This window comes from Nelusetta ayraudi, unplaced genomic scaffold (genome assembly GCF_046127955.1).
Source record: "Nelusetta ayraudi isolate G7.1 ecotype Tasmania unplaced genomic scaffold, CSIRO-AGI_Nayr_v1 ptg000008l, whole genome shotgun sequence".
NCBI lineage: Eukaryota > Metazoa > Chordata > Actinopteri > Tetraodontiformes > Monacanthidae > Nelusetta > Nelusetta ayraudi.
In genome coordinates, this window is record NW_027466058.1 from 3,512,501 (window position 1) to 3,535,427 (window position 22,927).

At 46.6% G+C, this 22,927-nt stretch overlaps 2 protein-coding genes across 3 annotated transcripts in view; one reads left to right on the forward strand and one right to left on the reverse strand.

The window, feature by feature from the left end:
• psme4a (proteasome activator subunit 4a) overlaps positions 1 to 22,326 on the forward strand; it is a 23,757-nt gene extending 1,431 nt beyond the window's left edge. The window contains exons 2-48 of one of the 2 annotated variants that reach the window (XM_076018778.1): positions 531 to 671; positions 1,207 to 1,323; positions 2,047 to 2,103; positions 3,886 to 3,930; positions 4,606 to 4,755; positions 5,234 to 5,297; positions 5,543 to 5,617; positions 6,419 to 6,541; positions 6,628 to 6,720; positions 8,124 to 8,389; positions 8,465 to 8,651; positions 8,760 to 8,849; positions 8,962 to 9,026; positions 9,141 to 9,291; positions 9,386 to 9,484; positions 9,723 to 9,792; positions 9,886 to 9,953; positions 10,058 to 10,273; positions 10,840 to 10,997; positions 11,102 to 11,197; positions 11,300 to 11,355; positions 11,460 to 11,516; positions 11,620 to 11,675; positions 11,972 to 12,070; positions 12,187 to 12,249; positions 12,324 to 12,419; positions 12,530 to 12,661; positions 12,750 to 12,959; positions 13,389 to 13,525; positions 13,627 to 13,680; positions 13,762 to 13,891; positions 13,985 to 14,066; positions 14,174 to 14,327; positions 14,427 to 14,496; positions 14,575 to 14,700; positions 14,782 to 14,934; positions 15,016 to 15,120; positions 15,243 to 15,334; positions 15,761 to 15,892; positions 16,083 to 16,291; positions 16,395 to 16,480; positions 16,625 to 16,753; positions 18,387 to 18,542; positions 19,614 to 19,776; positions 20,455 to 20,588; positions 20,674 to 21,438; positions 21,553 to 22,326. In XM_076018778.1, coding sequence (XP_075874893.1) covers positions 531 to 671; positions 1,207 to 1,323; positions 2,047 to 2,103; positions 3,886 to 3,930; positions 4,606 to 4,755; positions 5,234 to 5,297; positions 5,543 to 5,617; positions 6,419 to 6,541; positions 6,628 to 6,720; positions 8,124 to 8,389; positions 8,465 to 8,651; positions 8,760 to 8,849; positions 8,962 to 9,026; positions 9,141 to 9,291; positions 9,386 to 9,484; positions 9,723 to 9,792; positions 9,886 to 9,953; positions 10,058 to 10,273; positions 10,840 to 10,997; positions 11,102 to 11,197; positions 11,300 to 11,355; positions 11,460 to 11,516; positions 11,620 to 11,675; positions 11,972 to 12,070; positions 12,187 to 12,249; positions 12,324 to 12,419; positions 12,530 to 12,661; positions 12,750 to 12,959; positions 13,389 to 13,525; positions 13,627 to 13,680; positions 13,762 to 13,891; positions 13,985 to 14,066; positions 14,174 to 14,327; positions 14,427 to 14,496; positions 14,575 to 14,700; positions 14,782 to 14,934; positions 15,016 to 15,120; positions 15,243 to 15,334; positions 15,761 to 15,892; positions 16,083 to 16,291; positions 16,395 to 16,480; positions 16,625 to 16,753; positions 18,387 to 18,542; positions 19,614 to 19,776; positions 20,455 to 20,588; positions 20,674 to 20,808 — 5,347 coding nt within the window. In that variant the 3' untranslated portion in view covers positions 20,809 to 21,438; positions 21,553 to 22,326. The remainder of the gene's footprint in view (positions 1 to 530; positions 672 to 1,206; positions 1,324 to 2,046; positions 2,104 to 3,885; positions 3,931 to 4,605; positions 4,756 to 5,233; positions 5,298 to 5,542; positions 5,618 to 6,418; positions 6,542 to 6,627; positions 6,721 to 8,123; positions 8,390 to 8,464; positions 8,652 to 8,759; positions 8,850 to 8,961; positions 9,027 to 9,140; positions 9,292 to 9,385; positions 9,485 to 9,722; positions 9,793 to 9,885; positions 9,954 to 10,057; positions 10,274 to 10,839; positions 10,998 to 11,101; positions 11,198 to 11,299; positions 11,356 to 11,459; positions 11,517 to 11,619; positions 11,676 to 11,971; positions 12,071 to 12,186; positions 12,250 to 12,323; positions 12,420 to 12,529; positions 12,662 to 12,749; positions 12,960 to 13,388; positions 13,526 to 13,626; positions 13,681 to 13,761; positions 13,892 to 13,984; positions 14,067 to 14,173; positions 14,328 to 14,426; positions 14,497 to 14,574; positions 14,701 to 14,781; positions 14,935 to 15,015; positions 15,121 to 15,242; positions 15,335 to 15,760; positions 15,893 to 16,082; positions 16,292 to 16,394; positions 16,481 to 16,624; positions 16,754 to 18,386; positions 18,543 to 19,613; positions 19,777 to 20,454; positions 20,589 to 20,673; positions 21,439 to 21,552) is intronic. The other variant, XM_076018780.1, reaches the window with a different exon arrangement.
• Positions 1 to 22,927, reverse strand: part of wdr27 (WD repeat domain 27) — a 210,966-nt gene that overhangs the window by 33,836 nt on the left and 154,203 nt on the right. The gene's annotated exons all lie outside the window — the stretch shown is intronic.

The window sequence follows — 22,927 nt, forward strand, 5'->3', positions numbered from 1 at the left end:
GGAATTTGCCCTTTAAAAGTTTTTCGGTTGCTAGCAAAAAACACAGGTCGTGTCATCATGACCGCTACATTTAAGTCATGAGTGCAGTTGTTTCCATCTGTCACTTGTGTACTTACCAAAATATCATGTGAAAAAGAAATTTGCGACTCATGTGTCCCTTGAATTTTAGTTTCATTTCATGCACTTGCTAGCTGGGCCTTCTCTAATCCCTCTCAGTCCCCAATGCTGGCACATTGCTCTGTCCATGAGTGAGTCACTGCCGGCTCAGAGAGATGGAAAGTTTACTGTGGGGCTGACCCAGATACTGCTCATTGCTATTTGAGCATTTCAACAGCGATGGCAACAGTTTTGGGGCTCAGGTTATGCATTATTAATAATGAAAGAAATGCATGGGTTTGTTTTTGTTGTTTTTTTGCATGAAAAGAACATAAGATTCCTATGTCTATGTACGTCAGGCCACTTACAGGAGTCAACATCTGATATTCACTAAAAGTACAATGATAAATTCTTGATCTGTGATTCCTCTTCAGGTATATGAGACTGTACGGGCGCAAGTTCAGCAAAGAAGACCATGTGCTGTTCATCAAGTTGCTCTACGAGCTAGTGACCATCCCCAAACTGGAGATAAGCATGATGCAGGGCCTTTCTCGGCTTCTCATCAACCTACTTAAGTAAGCACCCCCCCCCCCCCCCCCCCCCACGCCATCTGATTACAACAACAGCATGTTTACATGACTCAAATATTGACTTTTTCTGTTTATGTAAAATTCATTTTACCAGTATTTTCAGACGGTTACTTTTTGTTTACTGTGTGAGTCCACTTGTTTAAAATGAGAGAAGTCCTTGCGCCAGAAAACTGAGTTCTGCAAGTTACCTTTTTTGTAACGTCACAAATGATAGCGATACTCTTCCCACCGTTGGCCAAGTATTTGTCTTGCAGCTGTCTCATTCATATCATCTTTCAAATATGCAGAAGGGTGCCACACTGCATCGGTTAAAAAAAGAAAAAAGTTGAGGCAAATGATTTTTCTAGGGGGATATAAACCAAGGGCTGATTGAGGCTGTTTTTGGAGACTTTATAGATAATTGAATGTGCAAGGGCGCTCCATTGGTGCCATTAAGACCTAATATAGATTCAATTGGTTTTTAACTTATTCACCATCACTCATTGATTCTGTCCTATTGCATGTTACTTCCTTCCAACAGGAAAAAGGAGTTGCTGTCAAGAGAAGACCTGGAGTTGAAGTGGAGGCCGCTGTATGAGTTGCACGACAGGATTCTTTTTTCCAAGACGGAGCATCTGGGACTCAACTGGTTTCCCAAGTATGGCCCTCTTCTTTTCCTCTGCATAATTTTCCACTACACCACAAGGCATGCTTAATCTTACAAGCTACGAAATGCCATGACAGCGTATTTCCAATGGTGCGCAATCTGCATTGATCTGGTGATAAAATGACTAGAAATTGTGGTAATTGTATACTGATAACTTATTCAATAACTTGGAACAAAATGTTTGCCACAATTTAGGTTAGAATTAGTCAGACTAAAATATGTGAATGTGATTAATAATAAGACTAAAAGATGAAATATGCTTCGACAAAGCAAAACCTGTAGGATTTGGCAACCAATACGCACACGCGTACCTCACGGTAGTACCGGAAGAAGAATTTGCAGTTGTCTTAAAGACAAAGTTGTTGTTGATCACAGATTATACACTCACTGTGACCTCTCACCCCAATGCCTCCCCCCTCTCTCTCTCTCTCGCTCTTGTAAATCACTGTTAAAACAAGCAAGAATGCATGAGTGAAGTTCTTAGCAAGCAGTGCGAGGTGCTCTTTTATGGTGCCATGGGAACATTGTACGTTGACCACTTGAAACCTTTGCAGCACTTCACTTTTATGTACCAACTGATGGAGCAAGCCTCTGTAGCGATTCACAAGCTCATCTTATTCAAAACTGCTCACGCGGTAGATTGTACAGATGGACTCTGAGGTGATTGGCTCTGCTGAATGTGTTCTCTATGCCTTTGTCTCCTCTCACATTCAGTTCTCCACGGCCTCGTTCATCCTCTAAAAACATAATGCTAAAATTGATTCAGAGGTGGTAAGGACAACACTTCTCTCTGTGTTTCATTCTGAAGTCTTCCTTCTGGGGCACTTTTTGTTTTGTTTTTAGTTTCTGTTTATGGCATGGCAAAATAACTGGACTCCCCCCCCCCTCCCCCCACATATAGCACTGAGCTTTAATGAGAGAAAATGACCAATGTTAACATCTCACCCATATTGGAGACTGTCGCACTGCAGCTAAAAGACCCTTTTCCTTTTTCACACATTAACTATCGGCAAGTTGGCATTCATCTGTAACACGGGCCAGTGGAGATTGCAAGTAGAGAACTTTCAGGAACAGTTATCTCCTTGTTGCAAGGTGGCATTTCTGGTCTGCGGAACTGCAATGAAAGCTGTTTTTTCCTGACTGTTTTATTTTTTCCAATGTTTTCTGGACTAGGCACTTCTTCATGTCACAAACGCACACACACATGTGTGTGTGCGTTTGTGTGTGTGTGTATATATAGAGCAGTGGAGCGTTTTGGTCAGTGTGAGCTCCAGGATATGGTGTCATGTACCGTCACGCTACTTGAGATAATGATAATATGATTGGCTGATAATGAAATAATCCTGCTAATGTTTCAAACTGTCTTCGTCTGTCTCGCGTCTTGGAACATTTTCTCAGAAGGAAAAACTACATTTTAGTGGAAACGTCAAATGATCTTTGTAACTTTTTTTGTGGTCTGGATTTCGAAAATGTTGCCTAAGCTTTGTGCGTTGCCACAGTTCAATTTCCACACACTGCTTAATTACATTCTTTTGTTGACACCTGTTTTTCATGATTGTGACATGTTGGGACAGGTCCAAACCGTCCAGTCAGTGTTTTCAGTCGTCAGAGGCAAACACGAGCTCCCGTCACGTTTCCTCTCCTCCCGGAATGTGTTTTGGGCGAACGCGAGGTGTCACTTGAACTCCCACATAAAGGTCATGCAGCGTAGTCTGGGGGTCCCCCCCCCATCCCCACCACTCCCACCTCCCTGAGAGTCCGTGTGCTTTGCAACAGGATATCCAGCTGGCCCAGTTCCTCCTGGTGTTGGGTTTTCAGCGCATGGGTTTGCCCCCCTCGCCCCCCGAACTCGGGACTTGGAAATTGCAATGAGAGAGGCTTGGCTCAGATGGTGTAACCCATTGTTCGGCTATTGTTAGGCCACTAAATGTGAAGTATGTCGGCCTGCAAAGGTCCCGAATGGCGCGGTGGTGAAAAGCGAGGGAGTGGGATTGGCAGGACGTTTCCAACCCAACCCAGGCATGGCTTGAGCTTGCATGTGAGGAGATTGGTGGGATTGTTGACTGGGAGATCAAAAGCTTTGGTTATATCTGTCCTCAAGCTGCCAACACCGTTATGTGAGCGTGGGTTTTTGTCCCTAGGCTACACGTGAAAGGAAATACCTCGTGTGGTGTTTCTGGTCTATATTTGGCGTCAAATCTCTAAAACTGTCCGCTGGAAATTGAAAAAAGGGGGGGGGGGAAACAAAAAAATCAATTGGAAGAGCACTCTGCACAACCGCTGCCACCGCGAAGAGTCACAACAACTGTTTTAGTGATGTGTTTGCATTCCTCTAGTAGTTCCTCACCGCACACCAGCCCTAAAAGGTTCTCTCGACTCACTCTGCACCGACTGGTGCATGAATAAGCCTTTGTGTGCATGACCTTGAAGTCGCATTGCAATGGTGTGAAGTTTTCTTTTGTTTTGTTTTTTTGTTTTTTTTACTCAAGTATCAATTCTTCCAGAGGATACACTGACGTGTTTTGATATTCCTCTTCTTGTTGTTAATTCCAGCTCTGTGGAAGGTGTCCTCAAGGCACTCGTGAAAAGCTGCAGACCGTAAGTACATTTTGCGATTGCTTGTCTTTGATTTATTTTGAAAATTATGTTATGAGATACATTTCATAAAACAAATCCTAGCTATTTATAAAAAGCTCTGTTACTAGTCCTACTAGCTCCTTTGGGGGGGGTGGTGGTGACACATCCAAATGTTTCACTTGGCGTTTTGCAACACTGTACGATCAGTCCACAACATTGCCGTCCTCGGCGCCTCCCCTGCTGTGTTCGCCGAGTTGTGAGGATGTCTTAGGCAAGCGTGGCGACTTGTCCCTCTATTTGCACTTAGGCAGATAATCCTATTATCTCATCTAAATCTGTCTTGTGCGAGAGTTTCCTGTTTCTGCGAGAAGGGAGAGTGATTTGTAGTCAGCCGCTGAGGCCCCACTGTGGCTCAGCCCTCAGACGCAGTGAAGTATTCTTAGCGGGAAGTGAGAGTTTCTCCAAGTCCTCGAGTGGATTTGGAATCCCCAAGCAGGAGGTGTTGGCCTGAAATGACCTGCAGAGTTTACACAAAACACGCACAGTAATGCAGCATAGAACTCCTTTCCTAATTGGCCCGGTGGGCTCAGTGTGTGGATTTCAATTGACTTCACTGTACAAGAACACATTTTGAAGACATCATCGGTCTTATCTGATTTCAATGGCACCCTTGTCACGTGCTTGGTGTCCACGCAGGTACTTTTCAGAGTCTGCCACTCAGGAGATGCTGGATGAGTGGCGACCCCTCCTCTGTCCATTCGATGTCACGATGCAAAGAGCAATCAGCTACTTTGAGCTCTTCCTCCCAACAACTCTGCCACCGGATCTTCACCACAAGGGCTACAAGTAAGAAGCTCTCCTCTGTTGTCCCTCAGTCCCAGCGTCACTGATTCACTTGATGGAAAATCACCAACGCATTTTAGATTTATTTCATTTAATAATGTTTTGCCTCTCAGGCAGACAAGGATTTTTGCAAATGTGCTTTTAAAGTTTCATTGACCAGAAAAACAAACTTAAGTTGACAGTAATAACTTGCTGGCAGCCTCAAAGGTCATTGGTTTTATTAGTTTTACTCAGCTTGTGTATTTCTTTCAAAAAAAAATTATGTCCGCTTAGCGGACTTCTTTTAGAAAGCTGAGCATCTAGGAATGACCTGGTTTGACTTGGCTGTTAGCCACAATGTGCAGCTCTCCAAGATTACCGCTAAAACTGTATCTGCCAAAAGAATAACAAAGCATCTAGTTTGTGACACTTTTTGACGTCTTTTAAATGTCAAAATTTGTACGTTGTCTTGCACTTTTGTAACTTTTTGTTGGTTTGCCAGGTTGTGGTTCGACGAGTTGATGAGCTTATGGGTGTCTGTGCAAAACCTTCCAAGCTGGGAAGTGGTGAGTGGCTTAATTTGTTGGCCGGACAGCTTGGTCAGTCTGGTTACAGGCTGGCCAACTGGGGATGCAGTTAGACGATTGGGTAAAAGGTCATGCAGGGATTGGGGTTTCCCTGATGTGCATGCTCCACATGCTTTGTGCTTTGAAACAGCTTTCAAAATTTTTTGGCATTAAATACATGAATGGAAATTGATTTAAAATGCAGATTTGGTGGATGATGTAAATGTTATTTCCTATTGTTTCAGCATCTGGTCAATCTCTTTGCTCGGCTGGCCAACGACAACATCGGCTACATCGATTGGGACCCTTACATCCCCAAGGTTCATAGTTTTATTTTATTATTTTTCTTGGTCAATGCTTTAAACCATTTACTTCACCATTAGGTTGGATTCTCTCTTTGGCCTTGTTCAGACTGCCAGCCAAAATCTGATTTTTAGCCCACCCAATGCATCCAATCCCATGGCTCTTTTGCAGTCTGAACAGTCACAAATCACATTAAAGATTGAAGCCACCTGCGGGAGGTCGTTTCAAATTGGACAAATGCGTCTCAGTCTGAACAGCTCCAAACACACTGATAGGTTTTTACTGTCCGTGACGTCACTACGCCATACCTTGGCAAAGTACGGCCCACGTGTGGCCACTCATAAATTACAATTAATTTACAAGAGACTTTAGTGGGATTCCCCACCAGAATGTTCCACCAGCCATGTTCCACCAGCCAGATCCCATTTTGACACTTGCTAAAAACCGTGTGGACGGTCAGCCCTACAAATCAGATTTGAGAAGGAATCTGATTGGAATCAGATTCGCCTGCAGTCTGAACGCAGCCTTAGAGGTTTGAAGCTTTCACTTTTGACCCGACCCTTGAAATCTGGGCTTGAGGTGTGTGTTTCATAGTCATGACCGGTTGAGAAACAAAATATCACCTTTCCTTGTTGATGACAGCAAAGGGAAGTCACTTGTTTATGTTTTAGCCGACTGACTTTTAGACCCATGCTATTTAAAAATAGTTATGTGCAACAGGCAAACATGTCAGTTTGTCAAAACTCATAAAAAACAAATTCTGCATTGGCAGGTCAGCCGATATTGGATCTTAATGGTTTTTGTTGATCCCCTTTCAGATTTTCACCAGGATTTTGAGGAGTTTGAACCTCCCTGTCGGTACCAGTCAGATGATGGTGCCGCGATACATCACCAATGCCTACGACATCAGCCACGTGGTCCTTTGGGTGTCTTCCCTCCTGGTTAGTGTGCTTTCCGTCACCTTTGTATCTGGTCCATATCTGACGGAGTCGGAATCGGAAATTAACCACCTCCGTGTCGTTTCCAGGGAGGACCCAGCAAGCGGGCGCAAGCCCAGCTCAGTGGCCTCTTCAATAGTATCACATCCTTTTTCCACCCGTCCAATCACGGCCGCTGGCTGGTAAGTCACTTCCTACATGTCAATCTGAGCAACCAGGCGTGTATGTCGACTGTTTAGCCCAGATATTAGATATTCACCTCTATTGTGATCACTTATGTGTTTGTATTTGTAATGTATGTGCAATAATTTAAGGGGGGGAAAATTTTTTTTTTTTTTCGTACTGTCTGGAAGGTACATACATCCATGCTGATGTAGGAGTTCCATCTTGTTCATACACACACGCACACACACACCCGTTTGAAATCAAAAGGTGCGTGAGAAGCAGGAGAGCTACTGTAAACGGCAAAGACCTGAACATTTGTACATTCCTCTGAAAGTAAACTGCACCTCTCAACCCGGCCCTTTCAGCAATACTCTTAGGGCTGTGAAGAGCAGCAGCAGTAGCCAAAGCTGCCGTCACTCATCCGGACTTTCACAGTAGGCTTTTTGAATGTCATTGACGGTCAAGGTTTACGTCAGCGTTAACGTCAGACAGGACACGAGACCAAAGCAGCCACAGTGCAATTAAAGGTCACTGGATTGTGGAGGGGGTGCATTCCTTTTTGTCAAGAGAACCCCTCTCACACACACACACACACACACACACACTCCACCCATCTCCCTCCTACCCGGTTTGAAGCAGCACAGGCAGCAGTGTGCAGTACACAAACCTTTATTTTTGGAATGGGACCTCTTGTTCTCTCTTGTTGCCTGGTGAAACCAGGATCCAGTCAGCTGCAGTTTTGCGACATGTAAACAGGGTTTCACAATCAACTCAGGAGTAAATAGGCTTACTGGGGTCACCGTGTGATGTGTAATCTTGGTCAAAACTAAGAACACTTGGTCCCATGAAGTAAAAAAAAAAAGAGGAAATTGTTAGTTTGTGTGCAAATTTGTTCTTATGAAATATTAGTTTGTTATTATTTTTTGTTTTTCATCTGATTTTCCAGAAAGGACTTTACAGCAAAAAGAAAGCTGTAAACACAGAGCATTTTCAGCTCTGTGTTTAAAGCTTTCTGGAAAAATACTTTTAGCTTCCTGCCAGTATTGATGTATTTTTGGTACTTTTTGGATGGAAACTGAAAAACAAGGAGCCTCTGATATGTCATTGGAGAGGCATCCATGTTATTTGTGACATCACAAGGGGTTGTTTTCTTGAACTTTGTGTTCCGTACACACCGTCTGTAAAGCGGAGAAGGCAAAACAAGAACAGGATGGATACTTGACTGAGACTCAAAGGACATTTTTAGTAAACTAAATGAAAAGGATCCCACTATCAGCCTCTGTGTGTGAGTGGACAAAGCTGTGTTCAGTGTATATCACTTCCTGTTTGTCCATTATCGCGTGTGCGTGTCCAGACAGCGCCCTCTACCTCTCCACTCGTCCCAGCGTCATGCGTCTGTCTCTCTGCCCCCCACGTCCAGATGAAGCTGATGAAGCTGCTCCAGCGCCTGCCGGCCAGCGTGGTGCGGCGGCTGCACAGGGAGCGTTACCGGAAGCCCACCTGGCAGACACCGGTGCCGGACAGCCACAAGCTGACGGAGGAGGACATCACGGTGTTCGTGGAGAGCATGATGCAGCCCGTCCTGCTGGCCATGTTCAGCAAAACGGGCAGCCTGGACGCAGCCCAAGCCTTGCAAAACCTCGCCCTGATGAGACCCGAGTTGGTCATTCCGCCCGTGCTGGAGAAGTAAGCGGGGAATAAAAACATCTCCTCCTTTTGATTAAAAAGAAAAACGCTGACAGTTTTCCCTCTCTGCGTCAGAACGTACCCTGCTCTGGAGACCCTCACCGAACCCCACCAACTCACCGCCACTCTGAGCTGTATGATCGGTGTGGCGCGGAGCCTCGTCTCAGGGGGCCGGCGCTTCCCCGAGGGACCCACTCACATGTTGCCACTGCTCATGAGGGCTCTGCCTGGCGTCGACCCCAATGACTTCAGCAAGTGCATGGTGGGCCACAAAGTTTTCAATCAGCTCATACTTCAGCTTTGTCGTTGTTGTGTCCGTTTTGTTTTCCCCCTTTTGACTTTTCTAATATCTTCACTTCTTTGCCGATAGATCACATTCCAGTTTATCGCTACTTTTGTGACTCTTGTGCCTTTGGTGGACTGTTCGTCCGTCCTTCATGAAAGAACAGACTTGTCAGAGGTACAGCACGCACACAGTCTCCCTGCCTCCCTTTGTCATGATTAACTGCACAATTACCATTGAAGACCCTTGCAGAAAGCTCTTTCACGGTCTCACGGCGTCTGTCCTTCAGGTGGAGAGAGAGATGTGCTCAGCCTCAGCCGAGTTTGAGGACTTTGTGCTTCAGTTCATGGACAGGTGCGTTAAAATGTGTGACCTCACAGCTTTCATCGCGGCGATGATGGTATTATTTAACGCTCATCGATGAAAAGAATCACGCTGTATTTTTTTTTTGTTCTGTCCCCACCTCAGGTGTTTTGCCCTGATTGACAGCAGCACTCTGGAACAAACGCGAGAGGAAACGGAAACTGAGAAGATGACTCATCTAGAGAGTCTGGTGGAGCTCGGCCTGTCCTCCACCTTCAGCACCATCCTCACACAGTGCTCTTTGGACATCTTTAAAGTACTGCTCTGTTTTTTTTTTTTTATATATGACTCTTTTTGGTATTCTGCTGTATGCACACTTTGTAATTACTTGCATGTGTTGTTCCGTGCAGGTGGCTCTGGAAAAGGTGTTCAACTTTGCAACCACCAACATCTTTGAGACTCGAGTCTCTGGGAGAATGGTGGCCGACATGTGCAGAGCCGCTGCGAAGGTGAGTCCCGCGCTCTCCAGCTGGACAGCTGGATAGCACATCAATACATTTTTTTTTTTAAATATGTTAAATGATCCAAGTTTAACAAGTGGAAAAAACAAACCCTATTTAAATCATGAGTGAGCCACTGAAATAGAGAGCTTATAACAAAACTCAACTGTTAAGTGTTGTTGAGTCCATATTGTCAATATAACAGCAGCTTTCACTGTTTCCTGAACTTGACTTCTATTTTTTTTAGTGCCACCCTGCAGAGTCACTCAAAGTGTTTGTGCCACACTGCTGTAATGCCATCAACCACATCGCTGTCAGTAAGTAGCCACCACCAGTAGGACGCCAGCATTAACTGGGTCCTTATAATTTATTTACCTAACTCACACTTTTCTTTTAAATAAACTCCACAGATGAGGAGGTTCTCAATGAGGAGGAACTTGATAAGGAGCTGCTGTGGAATCTCCAACTGTTGTCGGAGGTGATTTGCACCCCTTTCTCCAGCGTCCCAGTATCATCACCTGGTTCTGCTTTTCGCTCAACTTCCCGTCTGTAACGCTGCTTTCTGTGCCGTTTGTCGAGCAGGTCACTCGCGTGGACGGCGACAAGATCCTGCCCTACCGCTCGGACCTGGTGCAGATCCTGCAGCTGACGCTCCACCTCAAGTGCAAGCAGGGCTACACGCTGGCTTGCAACCTGCTGCACCACATCCTTCGCTCCTTAGCCCTCATTTACCCCACCGAGTACTGCAGTGTGCCGGGAGGTTTCCACCAGCCAATCAGTGACTACCTACCCATCAAGGTGAAAACATGAGTAGAACTAAGGACCTCTTACGCCTCTGTAGCATCCCTGTAATGTTCCCCAAAGCCTGCGAAAGGTTGTTTCACAGGGACGGCTACATTATACTAGATGGTGCTTTGTTGTGGTCACTTTGACCTCGTTTGATTAATTGTCTTCTCTCCTTATATCGTTAGTCAAGGACGGCAGCCTATACTGTGATCTCATTAAGGCTTTTACAGAGGCATGGACTGGATCACTTGGCTAGATTACTGTCTCTTTGTGGAGAGGACAAACGACTTCCCCTGCTCTAGTTTCTTAACCACAGCAGTTCTCCTGCCTTTCACCACACCTGTAGAACACTTAACTGTCTGTCAATACTGTCTGAGTTTAGTAGATAGTGGGTTGAAATAGTGTTATAATGGACAAAGTGATCACAGAATTGTATCAATTGTCAGGTGTAGTTGAAAAAAAGGCGTCTTTATTGTGGCTGGTGAAGAAACCTGAGAAATTAAAATCTTTCTCAGCAATGCTCGGATTTAAATGTGACCACACTGCCTTTTTTTCCTTTCTTTTTCTAATTGAACTAGGACTGGGGTCGCCCCGGGGATCTGTGGAACTTGGATATCCGATGGCACGTGGCCAGCGTCGAAGAGACCTCCTTTGCTTTTTATTTACTGGAAGTGATTCTCCAGCCAGAACTTCAGCGCCTGCAGAGGTTCGCGCAGGGAGAGCAGGACTTGACCCGGTGAGTCCCAGTCTGTTGCACACTGGACGTGGGTCTGTCCTTTCTTGAGCAAGGATGTGAAAGGTCTTGATCGTATGTGTGTGTTTTTTCTTTTTTTCTCCCAGCGACGACGTCCTGCAGAGCCTGACTATTATTCAGCACTGCCTCCTCGGTGCTGGGGGGCTGCTGCCTCCCCTGAAAGGAGAGGCCATCCCCGAGCTGTAAGTTGTTGGCGTTGAAACACTTGGAAAGACTAAAACCATAGTTTAGACATCTTGAGTGTCTCTTGTTTCCATGAATTCCAAACTTTTTCCCCCCTCTAGAGTCCACAGCATGGTGAACCTGGATGAGACGACCCTCTACACAGGAATGGAGTATGGTGCGTATGACACTCGAACCGACCTCGCTTTTGCTCACAATGGACAAGACTTTAGGATTTCATGAGGTTCACTTTGTTCCCAACAATATCACTTGGACTTGCAGATGAATCTAGAGAGAACTACAGAGACGCCATCTGCAGTGTGATGAGGCAGCTGCTGCGTAAGTGTTGTCTTCGACACAAAGCGCTCGTCACACTCGGCCCAGCGGGCGCTCTCGGACACACCAGGGGCATTTCTGCCATTTATGCGTGTTTTCTTTGCAGATTACATTCTGGAGCACTCGGAGGACGACACAAAGTCGCTCTTCTCCATTATCAAGGTGAGCAGGCACTCGCATAAAAAAACTGTTTGAACATATTATGAAATTTAATGAATAATCTAAAAACAAGTGTAGTCTGTTGTCCTTTGAAAAAAACTTGCATTTATGATTAATATATCATTGCCTTTATAATATTACTTGCTTTGTCCTCCAAACACAATACAAACAAGTGTGTTTATTGTGGATGCTGTCTGAAGCGCTGGCTGAGCAGCTCTCTGTTGACCTAAAGACTTTTCCTCAAAGCACGTCGTCCCTTCCATCCTGCTAATGAATATTTCCTACTCTCAATCCTCCAGATCATTAGCGACCTGTTGCACTTCAAAGGCTCTCACAAGCACGAGTTCGACTCGCGCTGGAAGAGCTTCAACCTCGTGAAGAAGTCAATGGAGAACCGAGTAAGAAGAATCGCACTTTAAATTGTCTTTGGTTTTTGTCTTTGTCATTTGAAGACGCAGTTCAAGCTGTTGTGCAGTGTGCTTGCATTGTATAATGCTTGGTAATGTATTTGCAGCTCCATGGCAGGAAGCAGCACATCAGGGCTCTGCTAATAGACAGAGTCATGCTCCAGCATGAGGCAAGTTCATTAAGGCCGCAAGCGTTTTGTTTGTGTTTTTCTTGCCCCGTCTCATTAAAAATGTGTTTTATCAGCTGCGGAAGCTGACAATGGAAGGATGTCAGTACAGGAGTATTCACCAGGAGCTGATGAGAGACCTGTTGAGACTTTCCACCAGCACCTACAGTCAGGTGAGTTTAAGGGAACAAGAATCTCCCAATTCAATAATCACACATTTGCATTAACACATCCAAACATTAAGTACAAATTCTCCCTGATGCTCATCAACATCCCTTGTCAGGTTCGAAGCAGGGCTCAAAATGTTTTGTTCAGCGCTCTGGGAACCTACAACTTCTGCTGCAGAGACCTGATTCCTCACGTCCTCAAGTTCCTGAACCCAGACAACGGCAGCGTGACGCAGCAGCAGTTCAAAGTATGACCGTTTTCTCAGTCCGACAAGGTCTGCGTTGTTTCCACTTGCGGGACAAAAGCAGTCGTGACGGTTCTCTGTGCTTCTCCAGGGTGCCTTATACTGCCTTCTGGGCAACCACAGTGGAGTGTGCTTGGCCAACCTGCACGACTGGGAGTGCATCGCCCTGACGTGGCCCGCCATCGTGCGCTCTGGCCTCAGCTCGGCCATGTCCCTGGAGAAGCCCTCCATCGTGCGCCTCTTCGACGATCTCGCCGACAAAATCCATCGGCAGTATGAGACCATCGGTATCGACTTCTCGGTAGGGGAACGGCCGCCTGCCCGTACCGGTAGAAAACCATTCACTCATAAAGTAATGTTAGTTTTCAATGGAGCCCTGCTCCTTAATCATTTTCACAAAACTCAAACTTCAACTCAAGAATGTTTCTGTTAACTGTTGGCACCTGTGAAAATTTTGTTTTATTTCTCCCTCAGCACTAAAGAACCCTGAACCAAATAAAGTTATAGCCTGTTAGAGGTGAACATTTCTGAGTTGAACTTGCACATACTCCACTCTCTGCATTTAAAAAAGTGATAATGACACTGTGTTTTGCTGCTTTAACTTTTTACTAAAATCCTTTGAAAGACTTCGGAAACTTACTAGAGCTTCACCATTTAAATGTTTTAACAGATTGTGTTTGGTTTTATTAGGAAATAATTCATTTTTCCCCTTTCACTGCTACCCTTTCAGATTTCCAGTGAGTGCGGTGCTGTAGCTGAAAAACTGATGATCACTGGAAAGCCTTTTCCTAAGGAGCCCGTTCCCTCTGACGAGGAAGTAGCAGGTGGTCAGAACAGGCAAGAAGTCAAGAACTCAGAATCTGTTGAGTAAGTTCACACCACCAAGACGGATTAATCACGATGTAGCCTCGGCGCACGAGTAAGAGTTAGTCACTAATGCCAGGATTATGTTTGTTTTCTCTTCACAGGAGATACAAACGGCTAATTGGTGATCTGCTGGGCTCCATCGACAACACGAACATGTGGGTCAAACTACTTCAGAATTGCTCATCGTGTGCTCTTCTCCGTCATGTCTCACTACACTGCTGCTCTTTGTCTCCAAGGCCTTGGAAGTTTGAGCAGATCGCCATCGGCTTCCTGTCACTGCTGCTCAGAGACGACCAGCAACTCCCACCAGCCGCCGTCACCTTCTTCATCAAAAGCCTCAACCACGACTCCCTCTACGTCCGCAAGGTGCGATTACACATTCATATAAAAAGTTTGAGTCTGGTAGTTATTTGCCTTCCAGCGTTCATGTTCAATTTCAATTCTCTTTTTCGCCATTAGGTGGCAATCTCTGCTGTCGCTGGAATCATGAAACAAATCAAGCGGCATCACAAGAAAGTCCACATCACCCCCACTGAACTCTGTAAGGGTGGCCATGATTGTAGTTTTCCCACTTTTCATGTCCACTAACTCTGATTTTGATCAAAATCTCACAATTTAAAAAAACAAAAACAAACATGTCTTTGGCAGGTGACCTGAAGGAGTCGGGCGACCTCATGGCAGGCGACCGGCTGGACAACCGGTGGCTGCAGTACAGCAGCAGCAGCCTGCCGCGCTCACAGCAGGACTGGGACGGCTGCGTGTTTGTGGAGAAGACTCACTGGGGATATTACTGCTGGCCGAGGTTCCCGCTATAAACCCTCTGCTGTCTTTTGCAGTGTTTGCCTCTGCGTTCACGTAGAGTTTTATTAAATGTCACCTCGTTGTTGTTGTTCTCCTCCAGAAAGATGCTGATGTACGCGCCGCCGGAGGAGCAGCCCAAGCAGAGCCTGAACAGAGAGGAAATGACTGAGGTTGGTGCACGACGCAAACGCACACACGGGATGCGCGGTGGCGTCGCAGCTCTGAGAGCTGATCTTCTGCTTTCATAGAGGGAGCAGATCATCTTTGACCACTTCACGGACCCGGTCTTCATCAACCAGTTTGTGGAGTTTCTCTCGCTGGAGGACCGCAAGGGCAAGGACAAGTTCAGCCCTCGCAGGTTCTGCCTGTTCAAGGTGAGAGTTCGTCTGAGTCACGAGTTGGATCGGCGGGACCCGCCGGGACCAGCGATTCACCGGTGCAACTCTCTCCGTCAGGGGCTGTTTCGCAATTTCAACGACGCCTTCCTCCCCCTGCTGCGGCCGCACATGGAGCGGCTGGTGGCCGACTCGCACGAGAGCAAGCAGCGCTGCGTGGCCGAGATCATCTCCGGGCTGATCAGGGGCAGCAAGCACTGGAGCTTCTCCAAGGTACGACGACTGGAAAACCGCTTGAACCTTTCCGACCTGCCTGTCCTCTCACTGAACGTTGTCCCCCCCCTCCCGCTGCAGGTCGAGAGCCTTTGGCAGCTTCTGTGTCCTCTGCTCCGCACCGCCCTGTCCAACATCACCATCGAGACCTACGCAGACTGGGGCACCTGCATTGCCACGGCCTGTGTAAGCTTTTCGCCTCTCCCCCTCTCCCCCCCCTCTCTCCCCCCCACTCTCCCCCCCCCCCCTTCAGGTGTTTTGCCTTATGACACTCAACATCTCCCCCTCACCCCCCCTGCGCTGTGCAGGAGAGCAGGGACCCGCGCAAGCTGCACTGGCTGTTTGAGATGCTGATGGAGTCTCCGGTCAACGGGGAGGGAGGCTCCTTCGTCGATGCCTGGTGGGTAGAAAGTTTGAAGGCAGACGACGACTCTGGCCATGATGCTGGATTTAACTTTGCTTTTTTTGTTTTATTTCATCCCCCCCCACACTTACACCTTATCAAGGTGCAATAAAACATTTATGTGAATGTTATGTACGTACTTTGTAAATAATCCAGCTGTCAATTTAATGTGAATATCTTGTTTTTGATTGCCATTTGTTCCCCGTTAGGCTAAAAATATTTTAGCCTATAAATATTTAATTTAATTTAATTTATTTTCCTTATTTCTTTTAATCAATACAATCTCCATTATTTTCTATTGTTGCTGTCATTGTGAGATTAATGAGGGCTTCTTCTTCTTCCTCTTCTTCTTCCTCTTCCTCTTTTTCTTCTTCTTCTTCTTCCTCTTCTTCCTCTTCTTCCTCTTCCTCTTCTTCTTTGCAGTCGTCTGTACGTGCTGCAGGGAGGCCTCGCTCAGCAGGAGTGGCGTGTGTCAGAGCTCCTCCACAGACTGCTGCAGTACCTGGAGCCCAAACTCACACAGGTCTACAAAAATGTTCGGGAACGAATCGGAAGGTGAAGCCCGACATACCATTTCATTTGCACTGCTCTGATGTAGTTTTATATTTCCTTTTGTACACTGCATGTTCTCCTTACACCGTGGGCCGCTGAGTAACAAAATTCCAATGCTCTGTATATGTCGCATATATTGTAGGATTGACCATAAAGTGAAACTTGAATTTTTTTCTCATTCTTTTATTCCCAGTGTGCTCACGTACATCTTCATGATCGACGTCAGCCTGCCGTACACGCAGCCGACGTCCTCGCCGCGCATCGCCGACTTCACCGAGCGGATCCTGCTGCAGCTCAAGCCGCTGACCGAGGGCGACGAGGAGATCCAGAACCACGTGGTGGAGGAGAACGAGGTGGGCGAGCAGGACGAGAGGACGCAGGCCATCAAGCTGCTCAAAACGGGTACGACGTCGACGCAAAACCACCGAAAAAATTTGCACACCAGCCCCCGAGCGAACGCCGGTTAGATTGTCAGAAATGAAAACGCTCGCTTGATTGTCTGCAGTGCTCAAGTGGCTGATCGCGAGCGCCGGCCGCTCCTTTTCCACCGCCGTTGCGGAACAACTGCGGCTGCTTCCACTGCTCTTCAAGGTGAAGCACTCACTCGCTCATTCATTCATTCATTCCATTCATCGGCCGCCAGCTCTTCTTTCTTTCCACCTTTCTTTGCACCCGAGAGCCGAGATCTCGGAGCTCCGCTGTCCCAGCTGACCTCCGTTCCTCCCTCCGCTGCAGATCGCCCCCGTGGAGAACGACGACAGCTACGACGAGCTGAAGAGGGACGCCAAGACCTGCCTGTCTCTGATGTCTCAGGGGCTCCTCTACACCGAGCAGATCCCCATGGTGCTCAGCGTCCTGCAGGAGGTGAGCCGGTTCCGGTCAGCGTGTGTCTGAACGGCAACACGGTTTTAATTACTCGCGAGGTCGGACAAAACACAACAGGGAGATTCACACGTGGGATTTGTTTAACCTGTGATGCGTGAAATCCAGTTTCCTGGTTGCTGTTTCTTCTACCTCACTGTGGAGGCAGATCTTCTGCTCAGCCCTCACAAATCCACAGGGAATTATTTTAGTTCGTATAACATTAAATTCCTTCTGGACAAGAACTAAAGTTGACCACAATTTGAACATTTTATCGCTTTTTCAAGGCTACACATGAAATTTATGTAACATAATTGACCAGATGAGGCATCATTTCAGTTTGTTATTGACTAATACACAGACTGTTTCAGTTAATACCGAGGTCTTCTTTGTTATTCTAAAGTCAAGTCCAGTGAAGATGTCCAGTCTTACTTTTTATTCGTAGCCTCCTTTCTAAACTCAAAGGTGACCGAGCAGCTCTTTAGTGAAAAGACTCGGCAACTGGTGCCAGAGACGCTGAGGTGCATCAGAGTGTCACACCATAAAATTAGCTTGTTGCTGTCTTCCACGTTTGCATCATTGCGCAATGGAACCGACCAGTGTCACGCAGAGTTAGATCGACTCGAGCTTTTTATATCCGCCTCTCTGACCGAGACGGCAGAAACCCCCGACTCCAACCAGCACACCCTGCGGCCTCCCCTCCTTTTACCAGACAGACAGACAGACAGGCTTGTAATGAAACAGTGCAGTTGATGGCCACAGCCTGGTTCCACGCTCGGTTGTCAGGGTTGACCCGAGCTCTTGAATGTGGTCTGACAGCGTCGGGCGCATGTCAGGTGCCCACCGTCTATAAAAGGTCGAACAGCTGGCAGCGGCCGGATACTCGCTGTTCACGCAGACACATATTTTGGCACAGTGTTAAATTTGGCACCTCTTGTTTTGTTTTTTTCTCTTACTGCTGTATGAAAGCAACCACGTGAATCAGATGAACAAACCCCTTCACGCAAGCACACACATTAAAAGCAGCGACCACCAAAAGCTTTAACTATTAAGCTACTCATTGCTGTTTTCTTTTATACAGACAGCTGTGCTGACGTGCTCTCATTGGCTAAACAAGGGGTGGGCAAACTTTTTGACTGGTGGGCCAGAATGGGTTCTGAAATTTGACAGAGGGGCCGGAGCAGCAGCAGCAGACGGAGTGTTTTGGTGACCCGCCTCAAAGGAGGAAAAAATATATCATGGGATATGTAGAAAACCTGTGCTTTAATGGCAATTGAAATGAACAAAAGCAAAGTTGCAACAAAATGAGTGTCTTTGAAGCCCCACTGTATTTATCTCTTGATTGAAATGACTGAAATACAGCTATTTTATGCCTTATTGACCGTGAATATCATTTCCTGAAGTCCAATATGGGCCGGATTAAAAAGCTCAACGGGCCGCATATGGCCCCCCGGCCGCAGTTTGCCCTTGCCTGAGCTAAACTCACTAGTGATGCCTAATAAAAACAGGTGCAATACACAATCCATCAAATGTCGACGTTTTCCATTTCGTTTAACTAACGGAGCGTCCGTGATGGAAAATATTTGCTTTGCGTGAGCCTCTGGTGTGATGATTTGTGTGCGCCTGTGTGTTTCAGATTGCCGGCAGCAGCTCCTGGCACGCTCGCTACACGGTGCTCACATACCTCCAGATCATGGTGTTCTACAACCTGTTCACCTTCATGAGCGACCAGAGAGCGGTGGGTGACGTGCGGGCCCTGGTCATCAAGCTGCTGGAGGACGAGCAGCTGGAGGTAATAAATAAATAAAAAACTGGCAGTGGCAGCTGCCACTTTGCGTCGCCGGTCGTCCTCAGCGGTGGCTGCTTCTGAGACAGGGCGACGCGGGCAGCTGAATAATTATTTCTGGAATCGTCGGCGAGCCACGGGCCGACTCGTCTTTGTTTATGCTAGCGGCCGCTTGTTTTAGCTCCGCCGTAGTGATTCAGCACTCTCCTCCCGGCTCGCTCCTCGCTCCGCGCTCCCCTCCAGCCCCTCCGACCGTTGCCATGGAAACCCCGGGCTGCAGTTATCTGTTGCTATGGAGATAACATCCCGAACGAAGGCGAGTGAGGATGAGGGGGACAGAGTAGAGACAAAGGAGGAGTGGGGGATGGACGGACGGACGGACGGACAGGCGGATGTAATCATTTGTATTTGCCCCCTTGGACTAACGCAAGCTTGACTTAAAGGCCTGCGTAGCCGCTTTATGCGGTTGACATGCCGCTATTCTAACATCGTCATGTTGTGTTTCGCGTGTTTTATTGGATCGCCAAAAGTATCCCAGTGACGCACAAACCGCTTCGCTTCTGAAAGAAACTTCCGCTCTTTAAGAGGGGAAAAAGTGCGGGAAAGGAGAGTTTCTGAACGGCTGCACCTCCATAACCCCGAAACCCTGCGCAGCACTCAGGGAGGAAATCAACAGTTTTTGCTAAGAATAGAGGCACGGTGAGGTGCAAGCGACAATTTGCGCTCACCCTATGGCGAGCGTGGTGAGAAACACCCACACATCCACCCCGAGAGTCCAGCTGGCCACGATACACACATTAAGAACGCTGCGTCTAATTAAAGACTTTTATTGTGAGTCGTGCAGCTCGGCGAGAGGGCGACAATAAGGCGCTCGCAAATTAGTTTGGCAGGTGAGAAACGGCAGCCGGGGGTGCGTTTGGAGGGATGAGAGTGAAGTGTAAGATTACATTTACAAGTAAAATAACTTTCTTTTTTTTTATATATTTCAAGCCTGTCAGTCAGTTAATGAGAAACGACGTAGACCATGTAGATTCGCTGAGCTTCAACCTTCTCCGTCACTTTCACTCTGTTTTCCAGGTGAGGGAAATGGCGGCCACCACGCTCAGCGGCTTCCTCCAGTGCAACTTCCTGTCCATGGACCCGCCCATGCAGGCCCACTTTGAGGCACTGTGCAAGACCTGCCTGCCGAAGAAGAGGAAACGAGAGCTGGGCTCCATAGTGGACACCATACCCTCTGCCGGTGGGGAAAACGAGTTTTAGAATTATTGCGCTGATCCCAAACTGCAGTGAAACTTTGATTTTTATATTGGTAAAAGCCTAATATACCACCCATGAATACATTAATAAAAGTGTATAATCGCAGTACAATAAAAGTAATCTGGTTTTCCAACCCTTAAAAATAAACCAACGAAGAAGAAGGTGGACGAGGTATCCAGGTTTTCGGTGCGCAGGCCACTGTAGCTCACTGGCAAGCTCGGGAGGGGGAGGAAGAGTGAAAGACCCTTCAATCTAAAATGTAACAACTTGATGTCAGCTGTGTTTTCGTTACCCCTAGAATTGCACAAAACCTAAATATCGCAATAGAGAACTGGTCATGCAAACGCCTAAACTTTGAAAAAAAAAACTTTTAAACATCACTAAGGTTTTGACGCTCTCATGAGGTGGTTTATCAGACGTATCAATATAGAGGTATATTGCAAAAGTGTAATCAAAACACTTTTCACATTTACACGTCACCAGACGTGACGTATAGGTTTTAAGTAATCAGAGAAAAATATAACGACCATTCTTGACAGTAAACAAACAAAAGCAAACTAAATTTTCATAAATCTCCTGGGGTGAGATTTTACGAGAATTACTAGAAATCCCGTAGCATGTCATTTTACCAGAAGTCTCTTTCTCCCCACGATTCCCGCAGACCTGGTGCGGCGTCACGCCGGCGTGCTCGGCCTGAGCGCCTGCATCCTCTCCAGCCCCTACGACGTGCCCACCTGGATGCCCCAGCTGCTGATGGACCTGAGCGCTCACCTCAACGACACGCAGCCCATAGAGGTACGTCTCCCCGCCGCCCACCTTCTCATCGCTTGTGCTCGACTTTTGCTTTGAGCTTTGTATCGACGAGTCGCTCGTGTTGCAGATGACCGTGAAGAAGACTCTGTCCAACTTCAGACGCACCCACCACGACAACTGGCAGCAGCACAAGCAGCAGTTTACCGACGACCAGCTGCTGGTCCTCACCGACTTGCTGGTCTCCCCTTGCTACTATGCTTAAAAAAAAAAAAAAAAACCCAGCCGATGAACGCAATTTTAATACAGAAAAAAAAATATTTTTCAAAAAGCACACGCCAAAGACACCGAACAGCAACTGTCGCGAATCGCAGAGGACCTGAAGCGTGAACGTGTCTCTGGGATATTTTACAGCAGGAGGGACTCGAAGACTCCTTTGTGTGATCCTTATGTTCTGGTTTGACCAGTTTCAGGACAGGCCCCATATTTACAGATACCAGCATGCACTGGAGCAGAGGAGGCACCAGCTCTCAACTGATTTCAACAAATTGAAGCAACGCACCATCGCGACCGAAGAGTGACGGACGGAATGGAAAGGTGTATTTATGTATTTAGTCCATTTTCATTTCTACTATACTTAATATTTAAGGATCAATCATAGCAGGGGTGAAAAGCCTGCAGTTTGTAACATTGCTGTACAGCTTTTTTTTTTTTTGTTTTTGTTTGTGTGTTTGTTTGTTCCTGCGTGTGCAAGTTCGTGTGGGTGTTTTTGCGTGCGCATGCGTATGGGCCGTTGATGTGTGGTACAGTTTGGGGTGCGTGTGTCCCTGCACATTTCTCAGGATCTCTGTCCCCACCAAGTCGACTTCTGAGCCAACACACTGTCCCGGTGTAGGTCGCCATCTCGTACTGTCCCAGTGTACGACACCGTCTCGTACATGTCCCGGTGTATGTCGCCGTCTCGTACTGTCCCAGTGTACGACACCGTCTCGTACATGTCCCGGTGTAGGTCGCCGTCTCGTACTGTCCCGGTGTAGGTCGCCGTCTCGCACTGTTCCAGTGTAGGTCGCCGTCTCGCACTGTTCCGGTGTAGGTCGCTGTCTCGTACTGTCCCAGTGTACGACACCGTCTCGCACTGTCCCGGTGTCGGTCGCCGTCTCACAGTCTCGAAGTTTCCGTTAGGGTCCGATTCTACGCCTGCAACGCAACACGTCTGCGTCGGTGTGTGGCTTTGCGTGTGTATTGTATGCATCATGGATGTGTATTGACCTCATAATGGCAAATATCCACAAACGTTTATTTATTTGAGTTTTGATTTTTTTTTTTTTCCTTTTGAAGTGGAAGTTGTGTTGTTGGTTTTTTGTGTGTGTCCTCAAATTTTCAGTCACGTAGACGACTACGTTTTTAGACGCGCAGGCTGTTGGTCGGCCTGCTCCTCGTGCACTCTGCCGTGTGATGCGTTTGCAGTGACGACCTAACCATGGTTTCTCACCTACTTATGCAAAAAGAAAAAGAAGAGGCTGCCCATAAAACCCCGGACTGTCTTCACTCATCCTGTGACATTTCTCATCTATCTGGTGAATTTTCTTTGGTTTGTGAATGTTGCCCCCCTTGACCCCCCTTCCCTGACGACTTGAAATTGTTAAAAAAAAAAAAAAAAAAAAATGAAGCATTTAGTACCTCACGTATGTATAGTGTAGTGCCAAAACTGCAGTGATTTTTTTTTTTAGATGTACTGTTTGCTTATTGAATGAAAATAAACTGTTTTTAATAAAACTTACAATTTTTGCGTTGTGAAGTAATGTTTTGTGTGACAAGATTCCTTTGAAATGTTCTGCCCTCTGTTTACAGCTACTGCCAGAGTTTCTTTCTGATTAAACTGGAGCTTTATTTGACCTCCCACATGTATTGAAGGGGTCAAAACAAGGTGGTTTTCAAAAGGCTGCACCCGACTGCAATTCCCAAGCCAATTGTGACACACTGCAGGTTTACATACGTTGTGGTGAACTCTGAGTGGGTCGTGGCTCGATTGACTAAATTTATGGAGAATTCATTGACCAGCTGGGTACATGTATTGTTAAAGAACTGTGAATTTGCTCATTAAGTGGCCTTTCTGTATATACGGTAGAAATTAATAAACAAATAAATACAATAAACAGACAGTACTTTAACCATTTTGTCAATTTCAAATCACAGTTGCGAAATTTCTGGTTCTCAGTACTGCGGAGTTTACGTGTGAACATTCTTTTTTTTTTCTCCAGTTGTTGGCGAAAATATCAGTACCTTGGAATTTTCGTTTTCGCTGAAATGGAAGCGTTTTACATGAACCCCATGTTTCTTTGTAATCGAATTGCCTTTTTCTCTCTCTCTCTCTCTCTCTCTCT